This window comes from Mirounga leonina, unplaced genomic scaffold (genome assembly GCF_011800145.1).
Source record: "Mirounga leonina isolate KUSES-001 unplaced genomic scaffold, KU_Mleo_1.0 Mir_151, whole genome shotgun sequence".
Classification (NCBI taxonomy): domain Eukaryota; kingdom Metazoa; phylum Chordata; class Mammalia; order Carnivora; family Phocidae; genus Mirounga; species Mirounga leonina.
Window position 1 is genome coordinate 50,093,747 of NW_023270377.1, and position 23,532 is coordinate 50,117,278.

At 37.8% G+C, this 23,532-nt stretch overlaps 1 protein-coding gene across 2 annotated transcripts in view; it reads right to left on the reverse strand.

The window, feature by feature from the left end:
- Positions 1–1,862: 1,862 nt before the first annotated feature.
- PPP1R1C (protein phosphatase 1 regulatory inhibitor subunit 1C) overlaps positions 1,863–23,532 on the reverse strand; it is a 117,786-nt gene continuing 96,116 nt past the window's right edge. For both annotated transcript variants that reach the window (XM_035007600.1, XM_035007599.1), the window contains exon 5: positions 1,863–2,387. In XM_035007600.1, coding sequence (XP_034863491.1) covers positions 2,299–2,387 — 89 coding nt within the window. In that variant the 3' untranslated portion in view covers positions 1,863–2,298. The remainder of the gene's footprint in view (positions 2,388–23,532) is intronic.

The window sequence follows — 23,532 nt, forward strand, 5'->3', positions numbered from 1 at the left end:
AATCCTTTTGAAAAAAAAAAAAAAACATTTTGAAAGTATGTTCAAGGAAAGGGAGGGCAAATTTTATTTTTTAGCACCCTGGGGTTATCTCAAATAGTCTCTAGGGGTATCAGAATGTTTTCTACAAATAATTCAAAATCATGTAAAACAAATCTGCGCCTTAATCATGTTTTAAGTAGAAAGAAATTTAGGAAATCAAACAGTCACAGCAGGTGGTCTAGAAACTCCAGAAAGTTTTGATTGAAACTGGCTTAATAACAACAACAAACCCCATAAAAGGCTAGGGGTGGGGGTGGGGAGGAGGAGAGGAAGGAAGGAAGGAGGGATGGAGGGAAGGAGGGAGGGAATAAGGGAGGAAAGGAGAGCAGGAAGGAGGAAAGACACTTGGAACCAGAGTGCTCACTCATACTTGGTGATACTACTTATCAATGAGTTTTGCATTTATTTTCTTGAGGAAAATATCCTAAGAAAAATGACTGTTATCTCTACTGCATTGTCTAATAGATTCACATATTTCTCTTAATCTCTATATTGTAAAACTTGCATTCAAAATTAAAAACAATAGTTTTACTTCTTTGAATCTTGATATAAGATCCCACAGTGGATTTCACATTTGCTTTTTTTCTTTCCATCTTAAGTTCCCTCTTTACTGACTTTTGAGAAACGTTTTCATTTTTTCCATCCATGAAACCATTGAACTTCACCAGTATCATCAGTGTGGGAACCAAACTGAGCATTCCACCATCCTCACTAAATTTTGTGGCATAGATATTTTACCTTGAAATGCCATAAATCATTAATGGGGTGCCTGGTGGCTCAGTTGGTTAAGTGACTGACTCTTGGTTTCCCCTCAGGTCTTGATCTCAGGGTTGTGAGATCGAGCCCCATGTCAGGCTCCATGCTCCACAGAGTCTGCTTGAGATTCTCTCTCTCTCTCCCTCCCCCTCTGCCCCTCCCCCTGCTCACACACACACTAAGCTGTCTCTAAAATAAGTAAATAAAAATCTTTAAAAAAATAATTAATATTGTCCTGGAGGCCAGAACTTTGAATAACCAAAAGCTCTATTCAATAAATATATATATATATATATATATATATATACTGTCCTGGAAAACCTTGCTTTATACTGATGCTTTACCTTCTCTGCCAGTTTTAAGGATGAGAAATTATCTTTCCTTTATTTTTATAACCCCCAGCAAAGTCGTTTGCCAGAGATAAACTCATTAAAAATAGTTACTGAGTTAATGAATGACTATATGCATGAATTAATGGAATTTCTTATTTGATGAAAATAGAAGATTTACAAAATGCTAATCATTCCTTAAAATGCAATAGGAAATAGCTCATATTTCAAGTAATAGCCAAAAAAGTGGCAGGGGAGATTTTGGCATATTTTATTTTAGATTTAACATTTTTCTTTCTTAAAAGCTAGTGGAAATGCTGGGAAATATATCTCTCACAGCTCAGAAAAATGAGAATTCTGCAGTCCTTTAGCCATTAACAAGTTGGAGGAAAATGGATGGTTAATACCTAAAGACCAATATATTATGATCTTTTGAATCAAGAAATTGGGCATTTCTTCATCATTTTGAAATAAATACCACATACTGTTCTGTATACAGAAACATGATAAATGAAACTTAAAAGTTTCCTTAAGGGGCGTCTGGATGGCTCAGTCGTTAAGTGTCTGCCTTCGGCTCAGGTCATCATCCCGGGGTCCTGGGATCGAGCCCCCGCATTGGGCTCCCTGCTCAGTGGGAAGCCTTCTCCCTCTCCCACTGCCCCCCTTGTGTTCCCTCTCTCGCTATGTCTCTATCTGTCAAATAAATAAATAAAATCTTAAAAAAAAAAGTTTCCTTAAAATATTCCTCTGTAAGTTAAACCCAGACACACCATGTCTAAATGTATTTAATATTTATTTTTTACTCTTAAAGTGAAGCTATTTACATTTGACCTTAGAAGGCAAATCACATCAGTAGGACATCAGGGATTAAGCTCTGCAGTATTAAAGTTAGAACACTCACATATTTGCAAATGTCTATGCAAATGTCATTAAAAAGAAAAATCACCATAAAATAAATGCTTATTCTTTAATTTTAAGTAATATCGAACAATCTGTACTTGGCTCTAAAGTTCAGTCAAGGAGAGCTTCCCAGGAGGTGTATTACTACTGTATGGTAGAGAGCAGAGGTGGAGAATGCTTCTGGAGGTCAATCAGGGAGTGGCCTTCCATGGGATATTCAGAAAAGTTAATGGTTCAGTTATTCCCAAGAAGCCTTCTTGCTGCAGACCCGTAATTAATGTTCCCACTGCTCCTCTCTTTCGTTTACACCTTCTTCTTCTTCAGGGAATGCTGATTCATTCTGGCCTTTCAGATGCTTAACCCCTGAAATTATAAAAAATTATGCTCTATTTAAGTGAAATTTCTAGCAGATTCATTGCTTTGCTGCAAGAGATAAAGAAAATGAGTGGAAAGTTTTCGAACCCAGGCCAGAGTGGTATATACACGTTTTCTCCAAGAATTTCAACCATCTAACCCTATATAAACCTTTTAATTCACTGAGAAATCAAAACACACCAGCCAAATTTCCATTAGAGACAGGCTTCCTTTATAATTAAATCTTCTCCATTAAGAATTGCATCACAGCCTATTAAAAACCTGTTAACTAAAAATCTGCTCACAGGCTCTTACTGTAATTCTGATATATTACTTAGCTCAAATATTTCTTTTGGCATCCCTGAACTTCATTACAAGCAGAATCATTGAAGAAACCCCTAGGAACAAAGGGGGGTGTGCACCATTTCTGTAACTTGTAAACAACAAAAGAATCACAATATTGTTAGTCTCCTTCAGGAATCAGAACATATTCATTTGATTACGAAACTTCCATAGACAAAATTCTCCAGTAACCCCCCACCGCCCACAGAGGGGCAACCCACTGGCACCCTCTGCCTGCTCCACAGGCTGATAGATCCTGGCCTCTCCCCACCTATTTGGCCTCATTCCTTCCCAGCCCTTCCTGCTTCCCCCTTTCACAGTAATTTATGAGTTACTAGTTAGGGACACTAACCCACTCTTCCACATTCCCTGATCATTCCGGGCTCCTTCCAGCCTCCATGCTCCTCTCCTTGCCTTCTCCCTGCCAAATAGCTTCTTCCTACTTCCCCACTGATAATCTCCCGCTTATGCCTCCGCCTCAGCTTGCCTCCTCTGGGAAGCTCCTCTAATTTCCCCAAGCGGACTTGGCTAGCTTTTTCTCATATTTCCCTCCTGCTCTTGGATCATTTTCTCTTGTATCAATTAGTTTATAGAACTGATTTGTTCACATATCTTTCTCATTGGAGCGAACTTCTTGATGTCAAGATTACATAGTTTCAGTTTGGGGTCTCAGGCACAATGCCTGGCAAACAGTACGTACTCATCCATATTGACTGAATAAATGACTGATATAATTAATAAATAACTTGGTGTATGTCTTTGGCATATCTTTTTTTAAGATTTCAAAATTAACCCAAATTTGGAGTATAAACCAGAAGGCAACTACCACAACTATATACTCAAAATCTACAGAATTACCTTCTGTTTCACTTGGGTCTGTTCTAACATCATACCAGTGGACACTTCATGTGTCCATTGCTACTTAACATGAAAAATTGTATACATATTTTATATTTTAGAAAATTGGTTTATAAGATTTTTCTAAGTATTACTGAAAAATATTCTGGTTAGAATTGATAAATGAAAGGAAGTCACTGCTCATGTTTGCTATGAAACAAAGAAACTCAAAAAACGTGTGGATTTGCATTTACTGCAGTCAGCAAGCCTCAGAGTGCTGTTTGGCAAAGAATGACATCCTTGGGCTTGGTGGATTATCTTGCAAAAATATTTGATCAGTTGTAATAATATCTAAATACTTTAATTTCATCTGCAAACACAGATCCCTCACAATTCCTGTTGACTCAAAACTGTAGATGGACATTTATTATTAACAAATGGAACTTATTTTATATTATTATAAATTACAGGGTGGGAGGGAGATGTCTAAATGTTAAGGAGAAGGTAAGGGAATTCATTCATTCAATAAGCATCCAATCAGTTACTCTGCTAAAGTCTTACATAGCTTAGTCACTAAACCTCACAACTCCATGACAGAAATACCTGGATGGTGAAATTTAGACTTGAAGAAGGGAAGTAATTTGTTCAAGGTTATAAGGATGGCACAGTTTTAGAAGAAGTTATGACACATCATATTTCCTCAGTATACACTGATGACTAAGTGAATAAATAGTGAATGAGGCATAAAGTTGCATTGTCAGGAGACCCTAATTCATTTTCACCTTTAGCTTTTTGGATGTTGATATAGATTTTCCTGTCATTCTCTAGGATTTATTATAGGTTTACAGTACCTATTAACCTTGCTTAGACAATGTTGGGATTGACTCTGAAATATTAAAGCACAATAATCATTCAGCCACCTGTCACTCTCTAAGCTGAAATTGTCTGTGCCTCTCTCAGTTTGAAAAGGTTCTATTACCTCTAGAGCTCATCCCTTTCATCCACAAGGTAACTACAGAGTAACAAAGTTGTGCTTAAGACAATTTTCTTTAAATTAGAGTTAATAACTTAATGGCAACATTGATTCATTTATATGAGGGGCTCAAACATCAAGAAAATATGGTAACCAAAAAGTCCAACTTACTAAACCATTAGTCAATTACTTCCCTTACTTGAGTATAGGCCTACTTGCTTATCCTGACCCATATTTAATTTATTTTATAACCCAATAATGGTCACAAAGTTATATGAGGAAGCCTTTTTAAAAGTAAAATCACTCACTTGGGCAAACCTTGGAGGATGCCTTTTTTAGCCTTTTTCAAGAGTGACATTAACTGTTTCTAGGTGAAAGACGGGAGGTGATATCATGAACATCTCTACAGAACCACACATTCCTTGGTTCTCAAAGCACTTTGCATTCATGTCATCTTTCCATTGAATAACGGATAGTTGGTTAACTTGTGTCTTGAATCTTTTTTCCTATCAGTAATATTTGTTTGGTTACAGATGCAATTGTACTAAGATTAAAGTGTGAGGTCTATGAGGACTTTCTAATAATTTCTGTCTCCCCACGCCCTCCTCCTATTCCCAAACACACACATACTTTGTGTTTACATTTTCTTTAAACCTTCATTTAATATTAAGGTAATTCTGAAGGTGGAAGAAAATAACTTGGTCTGGGGGCCTGCGAAAATCCTCAGAGCCAGAGCCGCCTCTGCTGAATGCTAACGAGCATATATTGAAACACTTCGCCTGCACAGGACTGACTCGGCACAGCATACAGCAAAGAGCCTCCTGGAACAAACGCAGACTCAGCCAGCCCTGCACAAAGCAGAAGGCCAAGAGATCCCAAAAAACACAATGAAGGTTCTCTTCATAGCAAATGAACACAGGATAAGGAACCAAATGTAAGACCAAGATATGCAGTATGAACCCATGAAGGAATGAAGAAAACAGAGTTTGAGGAAAGGAAACTAATGAGTAAAAAAAGAAAAGGAAAGGAAATAAATGTTGCCCCAAACAGGACATAATCCTCCTGCTCTTCTCCATTCTATAGATCAGGCAGTTAAATGTGAGTTGGATGAAGCTGGGAAGTGACAGAGCAAAGAAGGATGAATAATGAATCCACAGAGGGAAGCTTGTATTTGGCAAGCCATGGGTCAATATGTTTATCAATTAATTTGGAGTGAAAAAAAGGGCAGGCTTATTTACATTTGTAGATGGCACAACACTTGGAGGGAAAGATGGCATGATGAAGGACACAACTAGTATTCCCAAAGGTTTCTAAGAGTGGGGAAGAGGCTGATGCAGGTCAGGTGCAGGCCAACAGGGAGTTTTGCTTTTAGAAAGATTACTCTGCTTTTAAGAAATAGAGAATGAGGGCAGTCTCGATTGATTATAGTTAGGGGTTTCAGGTGATCACAATTCCAACAGGACCCAGCAGAGGCACCTGTTTAGGGACCAGGCTCTTGGTGGTGTCAGCAGCCTTCCTAACATCAGGCAGCAGGCAGCAGGAGTGACTCCCTAACCGTGGGTTGTCAGACCTTTTCTGGAATATACTTACTAAGTGTGAGCTCTCTGTTTCAAGAGTTCTATTGAAGAAGGTAATTGAGATTAAAAGTAGTCTTATGAAATCACTTTTCTAGAACAATTGTATTTGAAACTGAAATGCCTGGCATAGAGAAAATTAAGAGAGGACAAAAGAGGCTGCCATTGAATTCCTAACAGACTGGAAAAAAAAACTGAAATTTATCTATGTAGCTCCTGAGAGCAGAAATAGGGTCAATAGCGGACATTTACATGGTGAGGGCAGACTATAGCTCAAAAAGAAAAGAAGATTCCTAAACTCTTTGTTTGCCCAGCAATAAACATGTGAGTGAGCTCTCGTCACCATATGGGCTCAAGTCTAAATGTCTATCTCTGAGATGGGTCATAGAAGGAGGCCCTGCATTGTGCAGCACGAGAGACTGACCACCTCGCTGAACCTGAGATGCTATTAATCCATAAAAGAGATCTTCTTTCTACTGAAAAATTTGCTCTGCTGTATTTTAAATTACAAAAAAGTAATTATGACTTCTAATGACATAAATGGCTCAAATCCACATTTTAAAACTAATTCACATTGGGAGTAGCAAATGTAAATGGATTTTTTTTTTTCAACCACATACTTTAGACCTTAAAAATCATTCTAAAGTCCTCTAGGGAATATGTGGGTGGATTTTACAGAGCCTCTGACACTTTTGGAATTCTATTTATAGTTGTATTTGTGCTTTTTGGGGGGAAAAAGGCCCATAGTTTTCAGCAGAATCTCAGAGTGGTCTCTGACCCACAAATAATTGTGAATATGAATCCTGGTCTAATCTGCTTAGCTTAAAGATGAAGGAGCAATATCAGATGGCAAAGTGACTTGTTTAAATTCACACAGCAGTCATTGGCTGAGCTGGGACACAAATCTTGGCCCCTAATTCCTACTGGGGGCTCTTCATCTGGGTCACCAGGACCCAATCTTGCCCTGTCATTGGCCTTTTCCCAAGTTAAAACCTGAAGGAAAATCAGGCAACAAGATCATAAGAGCTTTTTTTATTATCACATTCCTTGAAAGAACTTTACATACCAGATAGATTTAGATGTAACTTGCCAGTCTTTTGTTGTTGTTACTGTTTTTAATGGAATTTGGAATCAGAAAGATAGAGAATTTAATCTCACCCAAGAATATTCCCAGAATAGAACCAAGTTATAAATAATGTTCAGGTTATCAGAAAAGAAGCAGCCTTTCTCTCTGCCGTGATCAAACCTGAGACAGGACTCTGGGAGACCCAGAAAACATGTCATGGTCTAGTCTGGGAGATGAGACATAGTAGTCATCAAGCAATATGAGTTAAATATCATAAAGTAAAAAAGCCCCTACTGTATGTTAGGCACAGGAGAGAGACACAACTACAGATCAAATGGGGATGAAGGTCAAGAGGCGATGATGTATACATAAATGAAGTTAATTCTGTGAATATGTGTTACAGACCAGTACTACAAATAATACATTTGGAGAGTTCTGATATGGGAAAAAAGAGCTCCAACTTGGGAGATATTAATTTGGAGAGCTATTTATTGAGCAATACACTGGATAGAGTAAAGGAAACAGCAAGTCTGAGTTCTATATAAGAAAACTATTTGCAAAATACAGTTAACAGCCATTTATTTTCTGAAGGCCTACTATGTACAAAAGAGTGATTTCAGTGGCCCTAGAAAGATTATGTTCTAATGGTTCCTGGTATATTGACCCTTCAAATTTTATCAAAATAATCATGCTAGATATACTTGAGGGATATAATGTATCCTATAACATGGTACAGCTGGGGGATGCCTGGGTGGCTCAGTCAGTTAAGCATCTGACTTCGGCCTAGGTCATGATCCCAGGATCCTGGGATTGAGTCCCACATCGGGTTCCTTGCTCAGTGAGGAGCCTGCTTCTCCCTCTCCCTCTGCGTGCTCTCTCTCTCTCTCTCAAATAAATAAATATTTTAAAAAACAAACAAACAAAACATGGTACAGCAGGGCCCATCATCTCTCAGCTTGAAAATGTGCTTTCCATTTCCCAAAATGCTTTCATATGTATTTGTTTAATCTTCTTGTCATTCTTTTATGATGCCTAGCTATATATTAATACACTTAGGGTCACAGAGATCAAGAGACATATCAACTTCATTCCAAAGCTAAACACATTATCATGTCCTGAACTCACCCTAAATCTATCCCTTTCTACTTTATCTGAAGTAAATTACATATATGCAGTACAGTTAATCTCTGTTCTAATATGGTAACTGATCAGTTAACATAAACTGCAAATCAACACATTGTCATTTCATTTAATACCCTTTTACTTAGGGAAGCATTTTTCTGGAGAGGAATAAATGTGTGATATGCTTCTCTCTTCATCATACACAGAAATAGGGGCAGCATGTTTACGTGATATTCATAACTGTGAGTATTATATATCTTATGTATATTTTTACTATGATATATTTCACCAAAGCTCTTGCCCAAGAGTAAACCCTAGGTAAAAGATTTAGCAGTAAATACAAGGGAGAAGGTAGGGGAGGAGGTACATTTACATACTGTTTGTTAGAAGTGTGAATTCAAATAATATCTTTGGAGAGTAGTTTAGTCTTACTTAAAATGTAAAGTACCCACATCTTTGTCAGTAAGTATGAGGTAGGAGCCAGAATTTTGTGAGAATCCTACTACTCAGCCTAGGATGAGAATCACTTTGATGGACTGAGTGCCTCTTTTGCCCTCTACACTCAAGTGCCCTTCTAATACTCCTTTTGCTTCTAAGCTAATGCATTCCCTATGAACTCAGAAACAGAGTTAAATTTTTAAGCCTACATATAATGGAGCTAAATGTGTTGAGCAATTTCACTTTAGAAAGGGACAGAATGGCTCCCTAGCTAGCAAGACTTGACTGCCATTGATTGAACACAATAGCATGTCTAAAATAAAGAATGCATCAATCAGCAGGAGCCAGTGGTTAGCCTGGAAAGCACTAAAAATAAAATAACGAAAGGGGAGTTGCATTTACAGCCACAGAAGCTAATGCTGTCTGTGTTTTTTAAGCACGCCCACAGGAGGATGTCCTGTGCTGGCATTTTAAAGGCTCTGTTTCCCAGGCAGGGTAGTTTTCTATTGAAGCAATGATCTCTATAGGCTACCATAGCCTGATGCCAGTATATGCCCAATGACACAGCCAAATCATCCAGCTCTGATTCTAATCTCACTGAGAAACCTTCTGACAACAACAGAGCTTCTTCACAAGGAGAAATGACCCCAATTAGACATAAAGAAGGTAGGAGTGAGTCGTGAAGCTATCTGGAAGACTGTTCCAGGCAAATGGAATAAGAACTGTAAACACTTTGTCTGAAGCACACCTGCCATGGTCAGAGGACAGCAATGAGCCTGGAGTGTTGGGAATGAGGTAGTAGGAGGAGGTAAGCTCAGATAGCCGAACTCAGGCTGGGCAGAGGAGGAGCCTGACAATGTAGGACCTCAAGGGACCTTATAAGCATTTTGCCTGTTATTCTGGGAAGCTACTGACAGATATTTTTGGTGTTTTTGTTTGTCTGTTTGAGTAGAGGAGAAACATGATCTGATTTTCAAAGCATTTTCAAAGAATTACGGTCCAAGATGTAAGAGCTTAGATGTCATCACTCTATTCTAACAAGTAAAAAGATGAACTAGCTGAAAAAAATCAACAACTCTTCTTAGATCCATTAGAGAAGCAAGGTCACAGAGCAAACCACTGCCAAAATATGGAAATGCAGAAAAGTGGCTATAGAAGAACACAGCTTGCTGGAGCAGAAACCCATGTGGAAACCAGTGCCAGGGTAGGAAAACCTGAACTATAACTGATGAATGCCTGAAGGCTCAGTGTGGACAACACAGACAGATTAAAAACTCTGGGGACAGAAGGGCAACTGTTTACGGCCCTCACAGTCTTGTGTATTTTACCTCCTGGAGCTCTAATAGGTTCTCACAGTAGAAATCAGAGAAAAATCTCCTCATGCTTTTGACAAGGAAGGGGGATAGTAGCCATTTTCAAAAACAGAGCATTCTATTCTTCTTAACAAGGTCTGCTCTCAGGAGGTTCTTTACTAGAGCCTAACCTTCTGGGATTATATCAAAGACTAACCTACCTGGGGGGGGGGGGGAGAAATACCAAATTCCATCCCCTTTAGCCATATTATTCCACGTAGGTGGGGAGGAGCAGGACCAAGAAGTACTGGTGAGGTTTATAGTCCATAGGCACAGACTTGCTAAAAGGCTGAGACCTTTTCATAGACCGTAGAACACTTCCTCTCGACCCCTTACCACCACGTTACTAAAGATCTGTTTACCACTGTTCCTTTTAGCCAGTACATCATGTTCACCTTTCCACAAAAATTACAAGGCATCTATAGGCAAATAACACAGTTTGAAGAGACTAAACAACCATCAGAACCAGAGTCAGATGTAACAGGAATGTTGGAATTATCACACCAGGAATTGTGTTTTAAACTACAATTAATATGCTAGGGACTTTAATGGAAAAAGTAGATAACCTGTAAGAACAGATGGATAATGTAAGGAGAGAAATGGAAAGTCTAAGGAAGAATAAAAAAGAAATACTGGAGGGGCGCCTGGGTGGCTCAGTCGTTAAGCGTCTGCCTTCGGCTCAGGTCATGGTCCCAGGGTCCTGGGATCGAGCCCCGCATCGGGCTCCCTGCTCCGCGTGAAGCCTGCTTCTTCCTCTCCCACTCCCCCTTCTTGTGTTCCCTCTCTCGCTGTGTCTCTCTCTGTCAAATAAATAAATAAAATCTTTAAAAAATAAAAAAAAAAAAGAAAGAAATACTGGAGATCAAAAACACTGTAACAGAAATGAAGAATGTCTTTGACAGGCTCATTAGCAGACTGGACATGGATGAGGAAAGAATCTCTGAGCTTGAAGATATGATAAGAGAAAATTCCAAAACTGAAAAACAAAGAGAAAAATACAAAACAAAATATGCAAGAAATATGGGACAACTATAAAAGATGTAACATGCAGGTAATGGGAATATCATTCTGGTATGAGGAAAAAGAGAAAGAAATAGAGGCAATATTTGAAGCCATAATGACTTGAGGATTTCTCTCTAATTAACATCAGGCACTAAACCATAGATCCAGGAAGCTCAGAGAATTCCAAGCAGGATAAATGCCCAAAATACCATACCTCTGTATATAATATTCAAGCTACAGAAAATCAAAGATAAAGAAAAAAAAAAAATAAAGAACCCGGAAGAAAAAAACATCTTGCCTAGAGAGGAATAGAGATAAGAATCACATCCAACTTCTCCTCAGAAACTATGCAAGAGAGGAGTGAAGAGAAATATTTAAAATGTTGACAGAAAAACCCAGCAACCTATAATCCTTTACACTGTGAAAATATCCTTCAAAAATGAAGGCGGAACAAAGAGTTTCTCAGACTAACAAAAATTGAGTGAATTTGTTGCTAGTATACCCGCCTTGCAATAAATGTTGAAATTCTTTAGATAGAAGGAAAGTAACATAGATCAGCAACATGGATCTACATAACGAAAGGAAGATCATCAATGAAAGAGTAAATGAAGATAAAATAAAAACTTTTTCTTATTCTTAGCTGATCTAACAGCTGATGTTCCAAAACAATAATAGCAACAATGTATTCATTTATGTATGTTTATGTATATATGTTATATGTTTATGCATGCTTATATATAAGTGAAATAAATGACAGTGATGATATAAGGTACAAGAGAGAATAAGATTATTGCATTATTATAAGGGACTCACACTATCTGTGAAATGGTATACTGTTATTTGAAAGTAGACTTGGATTAGTTGTAAATGTATATTGCAAATTCTAGGACAACCACCAAAATTTTTTTAAAAAAGTATAACCAATAGGGCGCCTGCGTGGCTCAGTCATTGGGCGTCTGCCTTCGGCTCAGGTCATGATCCTAGGGTCCTGGGGTCGAGGCAAGCATCGGGCTCCCTGCTCTGCGGGGAGCCTGCTTCTCCCTCTCCCACTCCCCCTGCTTGTGTTCCCGCTCTCGCTGTGTCTCTCTGTCAAATAAATAAATAAAATCTTAAAAAAAAAAAAGTATAACCAATAGACTAAGAAAGGAGAGAAAATAGAATGATACAAAATGCTCCATAAATTGGGGCGCCTGGGTGGCTCAGTCGGTTAAGCGACTGCCTTCAGCTCAGGTCATGATCCCGGAGTCCTGGGATCGAGTCCCACATCGGGCTCCCAGGTCAGCAGGGAGCCTGCTTCTCCCTCTGACCCTATCCCCTCTCATACTGTTTCTCTCTCTCTCTCTCAAATAAATAAATAAAATCTTTAAAAAACAAAACAAAACAAAACAAAACAAAATGCTCCATAAAAACTACAAAAGGCAAAGAGTGGAAGACAAAAATGGAGACAAAGAACAAGGGCAACAAATAGAAAGCATGATATTTACTAATGTAACACCCAACTATGGATTGTCTATAAGAAATTTCTTTAAATAGGGGCACCTAGATGGCTCAGCTGGTTAAGCGACTGCCTTTGGCTCAGGTCCATGATCTCGGGGTGCTGTGTTCGAGCCCTCCATGAGGCTCCCTGTTCAGCCAGGAGTCTGCTTCTCCCTCTGCCTCTCCCCTGCTCATGCTAGCTCTTGCTCTCTCTCTCTCTCAAATAAAATAAATAAAATCTTAAAAAAAATAAATTTCTTTAAATATAAAGATGTGTACAGATTAAAAGTATAAATGGGTGGAGAAAATATATTTTGTTAACAATCAAAGAAAGCAGGAGGGGCTTGGTGGCTCAGTCTTTAAGTGTCTGCCTTCAGCTCAGGTCATGATCCCAGGGTCCTGGGATTGAGCCCCGCATAGGGCTCCCTGCTCAGCGGGAGGCCTGCTTCTCCCTCTCCCACTCCCCCTGCTTGTGTTCACTCTCTCGCTGTGTCTCTCTCTGTCAAATAAATAAATAAAATCTGAAACAAACAAACAAACAAAACAAAGAAAGCGGGAGTAGCCATATTACTTTTTCACCAGCTAGAACCCAAGACCTGACCTTTACGCCCACCTGCTTGTACTAACTCATCTCTGTCCCACATTTTTCTTTAAACTCTTTTTTCCACCTTATCCCTAAACTCAGGTAAATGGAAAGCGAAATTGCCCCTTGAGCTAGAGTGACTGCCCAGACCACCCAGACCAGTTTGAGCATAACCCCAACTTGGGCCTGCACAGATGGACCATGGGGTAACCTCTAGAATGACCAACAATTACACTTACCTCATTGTAAAACTAAAATCTCTGCCCAAGGAGAAGCACAAGCCTCATTTACATTACATACAATGTATGTATAGGCATGTTTCCTTAAGGCATAACATTACTCCTGCCTCTACATGGTGACAAGGCTCCCCTTTTAAAATATTTATCCTAACCCTAAATAAAAGGAACCCATCCACCCTTGTTCAGGGAATCATGGCTTTGGAAGTTACTCCCTGTGATCTCCTTATTTGTTGCAAAAATAAAGTTGACTTTGTGCGACAACTCCACCTGGTGTATCTATAACTCACCAAGGAGGGAACTCATGTTGGTTTGATTACGCTTCCAGACTGAATAGACTTCAAAGCAAGGAAAATTATCAGAAATAAAGCAGGGCATTATAGCTGACAAAACTACAATTGAGATAAACCCAACTTTACATTCCTAATGCCTGAACCTAGACAATGAAACACAACGGACAAAAAGCTTACAACCTTGAAGACCACTTTCACATAAAACTTTTAACCACATTTCTTAAGTAAGCTTTAACATTTCCTGAAAAACACTTTATTTTCCTGTTTAAATCATTAAATTTTTTCACTTCTGGAACAGTGCCTTAGTAGCATAGATGCTCAGTTCATTTTAAGTGAAGAAATAAGTGGCTTCAATCTCACTTTCATTAAAAGTATTTCCCATTCAGAGTATACAGAATTTTCAACCTACTCCTTTCTTTTTTTAGATGAATGAAATTCTGCCCCACCAATATAAGTCACATCTTCTATGGCAGAAAAATTAGAGTGTTCTCAGTCTGAAGTTAGTTTGTTCTTCTCAGGCTCCTATACTTTTTTGGACTTACTTAGCAATTACAATTCAAGAAAATGTGTAGTAAATCTTAATGATGGAAACAAGAAATGGTACTTGCCCCAGGATATAATGTTGCTTCGATACCCAAACACAGGTAATTAATCCCACTGGGTATATAGCTTTTATAACAAATGGATTTAAGTACTGAGGTCTCCCCAGTGTTTCTCTTGTTACTTAAAATCTTCAGGAAAGTGCTAATCCTGATGACTTGCTAGTTAACATCCAGTCTCAAATTGTGCTCAGTTCTCTCCATATCCTGAGGCTGTTTTCCTCCACTTTGTCTGTGGAGGGCCTCAGCTCAGTTTGCTTCTTATTATGCAGCTCGCTTGCCGCCAGGAAGCTTCTGAATGACGACATTGTTCTGCTGTTTCATCCTCTGCCCAACCCAAGGACATGCAGTTCATACTCTGAGCCTTGCAACTGTTTTGCTCTGACCCTGCTTTTCTGTTCATTTACCATTGTTCTTGTAGGCATTCTTGTTCACCGGCAGCTTAACTCTCTGACCATCCCTTTGAATAACAGCAATTCATTGTATTGCCATGGGGCTCACTGACCTACTTTCTTCTTTGATGTGCTGCCCTACAGTTGGTCTGTTCCACTTGTCTCCCATATGTAAAATCACAGTATCTCTTCTTCTTACATATCTTTAGCAAACTCTCCTTAGATGAGCTGATACCATTTTATTTCTTTCTTCTTAAATTCTGATTTTATTAAGAATACTTGATGCAAAGGAGCAATTGTATACTCATTCTACAGGCAGTAGCAATTTTATATGGTTTACGTAAGGAAGAAAAAAATTAAAATTTTTCCTTCAAATTGTAATTTTCTGTTATTTCTATCTTATGATATTCAAATGTAATAACTGGGGGAGGAAGTATTCACTTACCTAATTTCCTTAGTTTCTCAACACTTACCTGAAAAATTTTCTTTTCATTACCAAAATTGGAACCCCCCAACACGCTCAGACATTATAAATTAATTGCTCTAAAATCATGGCTTTTGAATTTTCAAATTCTTCTCTTAAAAAAGTAAACAATCTTAGTTTCAGTGTATACACATTGCATTCAATTTATAAAAATTTATTATCTTTGTTTTAGAAAACTTCTAAAATTATTAATAAAAACTGAAGTTTTTCAAACCCCATGTTGAATTTCATTTAAACCCATAGTTTGAGAGGAAGAATTCTCTTAAAGTATGTTTATGGCTTATCATACCCCAAAATGATGTAAAATCATTTCAATATGTTCCCAAATTTACTGCACATCTATCTATTTAACTTTTCTGAGTTACTTATTTTTATTTCTCCCTCAAACAGAAACTACTCTGAGGAAAAAAATATATAGATAACCAGTAAGGTAATCACCAGATTTTTAGAAATAACATGAAATTATTGAGAATAAACAGCACTTTTATTTTTGGTTTGATACACTGACTAGAAATAGTCTCCAATTTACTAACACAAGGCAGCAGCATCTCTCACACAAAATGCCAGAGGGTCATTTGGCTAGTGTCTCTTATGCACAATTGGCCATGAATTAAACTTTTGGTATTTTTCTCCAAATGAGTCCACAAATACAATCACAGATATTTATTGACAAATTTAGTGACAATTTTTTTAAAGTATATATCATTAAACTTCACAGACATTTGACTACTGGATCATTCTACCTGGATTATGCCATTAATTATTCTTTTTTATAAATATAATTATGAATAATTTAATTGTATCATATCATAAGTTTTGCTGTGTCATATGAAAATATTGACAAATCTATCCTTTTTGCAATTCTGTTTTGGCATTACTTCATTTGTTAACACAGGAAACCTCAGAAAAGGAGAGTGGCCAGACTCCCCATCAGCCAGAGGGTTTATTAAGAAAAACATATAAATCAATGGACACAGAAGGAAAATAGCTTGTGCTCCTGGTCCACTTCCCTTCTAGTCCCCTCCCCATATAACTTAGCTCAAAGAGCTGTCGTCCCTTAAGTAGCGATAGTGCTGTAAGAAAGTGCATTTTCTCAATCACAGAAGTACAAGAGTTGAAAGCACTTTAAAAACCAGTCTTGAATTTAAACAGCAGTCCAACTTACCCCTAATACACATACATACACACCATCACCACCACCACCACCACCATCATATTAAGATGTGAAAACCAAGACCTGTTTTCTGAAGTCTCACAGCAAGTAGTAGTCACTCAATCTAGAACACAGGTTGTGAGACTTTCATTCCATATTCTCTGCATCATACTGCACCAGACACAGAGAGTGCCTGGGAATCCCAGCAGAGTTCCCTTTCCTGCCTTCTCTTACCCAACCATGATCTGGTTGCTTGGTGTCGACTATGAGATAAATCACTAAGAGGTAAAATGTACCATGGTGTGTGGAAGCTGGGCCCTTTAGAAAGATACTCTAATGAATGTTCAGTGACATTGAAATGGACTGTTACTATAATAATTTAGGCATATTATATTCTACTTCTATAAACTGACCTAAAAAAATACCACTTGTAGCATTGAGTCTATATATTTTGAGATCCAAATCCTTTAGAAGTCAATTTTCAGAACACAATCCTTTTTTATATTTGGAGGCTGCATGTTGGGAAAATTCACCAACAGTACTACCAGAATATAATTAGAAGTAGGCAGAAATAAGAGGTATAATTTTCTAAGTTTCTAAGGAAGATTTATTTCTCAACAAATAATATTATCCCCCAGGTGTTCCTGATTTGTTCTTTATAATGAGTATCTATTGATAGTCCTTTCAGCAATGCTCTCTACCCTCCCCTGTTTACAGGGAATGACTCCTTTCCACTCACCTTCCTTCAGGAATCAATCCAAACACAGAGAACCATAAGCACTGCCCGGTTCTCCTGTCGCCTTGCCCTCTGGCCATCGTGCCAAGATGAAGGGCCCTTTACCCATGCTGGGCCAATCATAATCCTTCCCCCTATGATTTTGCTGTCTGAAACCAAGTCTTTACATTAGAATTTTGAAATTATACGTGGTATAAGATGTTAAACTTGTTTGCATGGCCATACTTCCTCCATGAGGAGAGGGCTCATCTGCAGGGGACTTAGAGGAGGATGAAGTTCACAGGTAAAGTGAAGGACATGGAAGACATGGGAGCCTTTGATTATCTATTTCCTGAGGCTCAGCTGCTTCCTCTCTTTCCTTTCCTAATAGTTTGTTTTCCCTTAATGTAAAGTAACTGAGTAATCTTTCAATAAATTTCCCTTTTGCCTGAACTAATTAGATTTGGGTTTTGACATGTAAAACCCAAAGTGACCTGAACAGTCTATTCTCCCTATCTTATATCTTCCTGGAAACTTATTTCAGCATGGAAGACAGAAAAGAGAAATGGAAGGCAACTGGGGTATCTCTTTTTTGTTCCTTCTTTTCTGCCTCTGCCTCCAGCTTTGAATGTAACATGTGATGAGCTAAGAACCAGACAAAATGGGAAATGTTCCATTATATCTCAGGAGTGTCCTTCAAATTAAATCTAAATCTTAGACTCATTACTGGAACTAAAGTAATGAAGAAAATTTAGGAGATTTTTTTACAAAGTCAGTAATTGTCTTCTTATGGGCAAGGCAACTTTCGAAGGATGGATATCATAGACTTGCAGGTGAGATGTCAAAATCATCTTATTTCATGCTTTCTTTGGTTCCTGAGGCAATAATTTTATTATTACAAAACCCTGAACATTTATGGTCAGCTCTCACTGTGTGGATTTGTAAATAATTTGTAAAGATGACAGAATTTGAGTGATTCTAAAAGAAGTGGTTGGCCCAGAATTATCACAACTTAGGCTTTATAATGCTTAAAATTTGTCAGTTTTCTCAGATTAAACATCTACTTCGGTAAATTGTGAAGACATACAAGATATTGACACACATGATGTTATAGCACATTAAAAGCAGTCTTCTGAAGACTCTAGAAAAATATAGCAAAGAAAAACTTTTTAAATACCATAGTTAGCTCTTGAGCTTCCTCCTCACCATTATTTCAATTTGGCTTTGAAATACAAGTAAATAGTATCTACAATTTTTGATGTCATACATTTGCTGTTGTTCATCTCTGTTTTCCCACTCACCTAGTTTACCCTTATATTATGATCTCAGCCAATTCTAGGTAAAATTAAGGTTCAGCTACTGCATGGCTTACCTCAACCTCTTGGTGGGACATTTTTTTAAATTAACATATAATATATTATTTGTTTCAGGGGTACAGATCTGTGATTCATTAGTTTTACACAGTTCACACCACTCATCATAGCACATACACTCCCCAATGTCTATCACGCAGCCACCCCATCCCTCCCACCCCCCTCCACTCCAGCAGCCCTCAGTTTGTTTCCTGAGATTAAGAGTCTCTTATGGTTTGTCTCCCTCTCTGGTTTCGTCTTGTTTCATTTTTCCCTCCCTTCCCCTATGATCCTCTGTCTTGTTTCTCAAATTCCTCATATCAGTGAGATCATATGATACTTGTCTTTCTCTGATTGACTTATTTCGCTTAGCATAATACCCTCTAGTTCTATCCACGTCATTGAGAATGGCAAGATTTCATTGTTTTAATGGCTGCATAATATTCCATTGTGTATATATATACCACATCTTCTTTATTCATTCATCTGTTCATGGACATCTTGGCTCTTTCCATAGTTTGGCTATTGGGGACATTGTTGCTATAAACATTGGGGTGCACGTGCCCCTTCGGATCACTACATTTGTATCTTTGGGGTAAATACCCAGTAGTGCAATCGCTAGGTCATAGGGTAGCTCTATTTTCAACTTTTTGAGGAACCTCCATACTGTTTTCCAGAGTGGCTGCACCAGCTTGCCTTCCCCGGTGGGACATTTAATCTGTCTTGGGGTAGAAGATTACTTTGGAAGGTTCCTTCTCTTTCCTTTCTTTGTACCTTCATCCTATATTATCAATGTTTATGATTAACACTAGCTAACCTAAAATGGGCCTCCGTTCTGCTTTTCCTATTATTTTCCTGATTTTAATTCTATCATCCTGTTTATTAATAATAACAACATATTATAGCACTTTTCAATTTTTCAGGGCAATAAACATTTTTCTATTCTTAACACAATGCTGAAAAGTGGGAGGGACTACTGCTATTATTCCCACTTCACAGTAAGAGAATTTTTATCTGCCAATAATTAAATGAGTTGCCCAAGATCTTTTAGCAAGACAATATCAGAATGAGCATCAGAACTCAAAATTCCTAAATTCTAATTTAGTTCTTTTTCTACTAGGGCATCTGCTTTTTCATTCCCTTTGGGTCAAGATCTCATTATTTGAGTTATAAGCTCTTCCTAAATTCCCTGGAGACATAATATGATGAACTTTTTTTTTCCTGGAGAATTTGTATTCTTTTTTCATACCCCTGAAAAAAGGTTCAAATAATGGCAGTAGGTGAGATGATATAGGAAATTAGGACTCTGTATTGCCCCTTTACATCATAATATGTAGATAGGTTTCTGTTCTCTGCCTATTTGCAGGGCTAATGCTACTTAGGGAAAAGGCAGATATTTTTCTAGAACAGTACTACTTTCAAATATTCTTAAGTACTTTTCCCATAAATTATGGAAATATCTTAGGAATTCCAACATCTCCTGAACTACTTCCTGTACCATTATTGCAAAATTGCGAATGACCTCAGTCCTGATTTTTTTCCTAGAAAATATCATCACTAAAAGAATGTAGAGAGATAGATTACATCTGTTGAAGAGTTGATTACTAGAATCAAATTTTTCATGTTTTTTTCCTACAAAGTTATTTTAGGAAGCTTATTATGATCTCCCAATTACTTTTAGATATTTGTTCTTAGGTTAATACTCTGTACACAAATAATTGTAGATTAGTGTGTGTTGAGACAGAACAGCTTGTACCTTTTTGTTACATAATAAATATCATCATAAGAAACCACATCCATCATATTCAAAGAAAATCCAAAAATTAATGAGCATTTTTTTCTATTTCCATTAGTCAAGAAGTCTACAAATTAAGAAGAGATTGTGTTCCAAAAATGTGTTCATAAGGTTTGGAACTCAATCTATTTTTTTATAAGGGCAGATGTAAAATGTGGGGAATTTTGTTTTATTTTTCTAGATTGCTGACATACAAATCCTCCAGAGGAAAAGACCTACATTTGCTGTTTTGATAAATTCATTAATCATGGAGGCTGGGGCTTTGGGGCCTGTGCTATCAGTTGGTATCTAGGATTCAGAGAAAAATGTAGGGCTATGCATGTGAAAGAAAAGGGAACCTTTTGCTTTTGGAAGAGAGGGGACAGAATCAGAAGGGCCTGGGCAGCATCTGAGGTAAGGGAAAGGGAGGGGATGCCATCTGTTGGATTATAGGAGAGGTAGAGATACCTAAAAAGAGAGCAAAGTCTCATGAGAATTTTGAGAGTTTACATTGGAATATTTGATATTAGACCCTCCTCTTTTTATCTTATGAAATTGTCAGTAAATTCTACACTGCTGCTTACACCTTTGTGCAATACATGTACTTGAAGGATCAGGAAAAGAAAAATGGGAAGACATAGTTTGGGTTTCATGATAGTTATGAAGGAAGCCTTCAATGCCTATTCAACCCATAAAGATCCAGAAATGCAAAACCGGCAGATCCATTTTAAGCCAAATCAAGACTGGCCTTGTTTCTGTAACCAAATACATTTCAAGTTATAATGGGAAGTTCCAGAAACAATTTTCTCAAATCCCATTATTTCCCATAGATGGAGTAAAGGGTTGAATGGCACTCTTAGTCCCAGTAGTAAACTAATTTTTTATTCTCAGGTCAATTCACTCAAAATTGGTTTGGGGGTGGTGGGGAGGAAAGAATTCTCATCGTTTGGCTTTCTGTATGAGTGATTGATTCCTAACTGGTATGTTTCCTATGATGTACTGAAAAACACATCAGAATAGAGAATGTGATATGTGTGAGGGTACATGTACAGGAGTAAATAAATATGTGTTAATTTTATCTACCCCTTAGGGACAGATGATTAATATTTCAAGTACACTAATCAGGACTAACACTCCAAGGAGAGCTAGCTAGCATTTGAAGGACCCTAATGGAAAAGCCACTTCAGAGGAGCACTATTTGTAACTCCAATCAATATAAGAAAGTTTATTAATTAGTATATAATGTGCTAGAAATAATTTTTCTTCATGGAAATGAGTGTCAGTCAAGATATTTCTACTGGCTAGATACATTGAATGGGCACAATTGTATTTGCATGAGTAAGGTTTGAGTATCTAATAAGCCTAATAGCATATATTCTTCAAAGTAGAATCTAGGGAGTTCAATCTGTTCTGTGTGCAGTTTTTGTCACCTGGTTTTCCTATCAATTTAAATTAATCCTGCCACTAGGAAACCTTCCCCCTTGCCTTGAGTAAACCATTCATGCAAGCTGTTTGTTAGAGAACTTAAAAGGGCAGAAAGCTGAAATACACTGAGATTTCAGAACAACTTGTATGGTTCTGCAGGAAGGAGCTGCTTGTTAATGCATGTTTGCACATGTGGCAAAATTAGCAACCAGCCATGTTGATTATCTGAAGGAAAGAAATTGCAGTAAAGGAAACTGAAAATGTAAAGGCATACAGACTGGAGGGAGCTTGACATATTTAAGAAAAAGGAAGAGGGCCACTGAAGACAGAAAATAGGAGTGCATTTCAAGCCAAGTGGAGATTATGAATGGAGGTCAGAGGATGGGAGTAGCCAGCTCATGCAGGGCCTGACTAGCCGTGGTGAGGAGTTTCATCTACTTCTAAGGATACTGGAAAATCCCATTAGTACACAAATTACTTGTTAGTTGAATACTATCAATATTATGGATTGTAGACACATTTGCCCAAAGAGGCCAGGCAGGATGAAGCAACCATAATAGGAAAAATAGTAGCTCAAGTTCAATAATAAATGGTGACTGACTGTAGATTTAAGTGTTGAGGATATCCTAGCGAATGGGTAGGACTTTGGCAAATGAAGAGCACATGTTTTATCTTGTGAGACTATGTCCCAGAGGGTGGTGGTGAGGGGACAGCCTTAAATCAGATCCAGGTGATTGCTGTCATGCAGAGATGAGTCAAATATCGCCACATCCTCTTGCTTTCCAAGACAAGCCATACATCTGAAACTCTGAGTTAAGTCTAGTGTTTAAATGATGGCAACTTATTAAAAACAAAATAAACTATCATATGAGATAAACCAATGATGAACTTAAATAAGGCTTGTGAGCCATTTAAATAGGGCTTGTGAGTTACTCCACAAATAACATCTGATCAATACAGTGAATGTTTAACTTTCAATATATATGAAATCTCTCTTCACCTTACCTTTCTTGTAAGTTGCAGCTTAATTATTCCTACTTAACATGTAAAAAAAAAAATCTTTCAAGCTAATCCCAACATTTTTAAAAATTATACAATCCAACATCTTTCAACAAGTATTTATTGAAAGTCCACCATGTTCTAGGTGCTTGAAATATGTGAATGAACAAAAGATAACACATCTCTGCCCCTGTGAATCTCATAGCCCTGGGAGGACACTTCTATTTAAAGGATAAGTGGGAATAGTAGGAAATGAAAGGTTCACAAAAAGAGATTGAGGGTAGAGAGGTGGAGAAGACAAGTGATAAATGTAACAAATACATGAATTATATAGTATTATGGAAAGTAACCAATGCTGCAGAGAAAAGAAAAATAGAGCAGGGTAAGGGGGTTTGGGAGTGCTGATGGTCTTGGGAGGATTCCCACACACATCCTCAACTCCAGTCTGCTCAGGGATCTGCCTCTACCTTCTATCTAGAACTTCATTCTCTCCTCTTTCTACTGCCTTCTTCTACTCAGTTTGTAAAACGTACTCAACTATCTTCTATCATAAAAGTAAGCAAACAAGCACAAACCTCCTTTAACCATGCATATTCCTCTTGCTTGTATCTTACTTATCCTGAAAGAAAGGAGCTGTCTATTCTGCTGGGCCCACTTTCTCACCTCTTGTGCACTCAGTCACCTACTCTGATATGATTTCCATTCCAATCTCTTCACCAAAATTGTTTGTAGTGACCTTTGATTGTCCTAATCCAACTGGTGTTCCTCAAGCTTTAACCTAATTTCACCATTCCTCCGTCTTTGCCACTCTTTCTTGAGGATTCAACTTCTCTTGCCTTCTGAGAGATCATTCTACCGGTGGTCCCTGTGCTGCACTTAATTAATCCTCCTTCTCAGTCCCCTGTTTGTTCTATTTTTCTGCTTTTACTAACTTCTTCTTAAATGTCAGTATTCTCCTGATGTAATT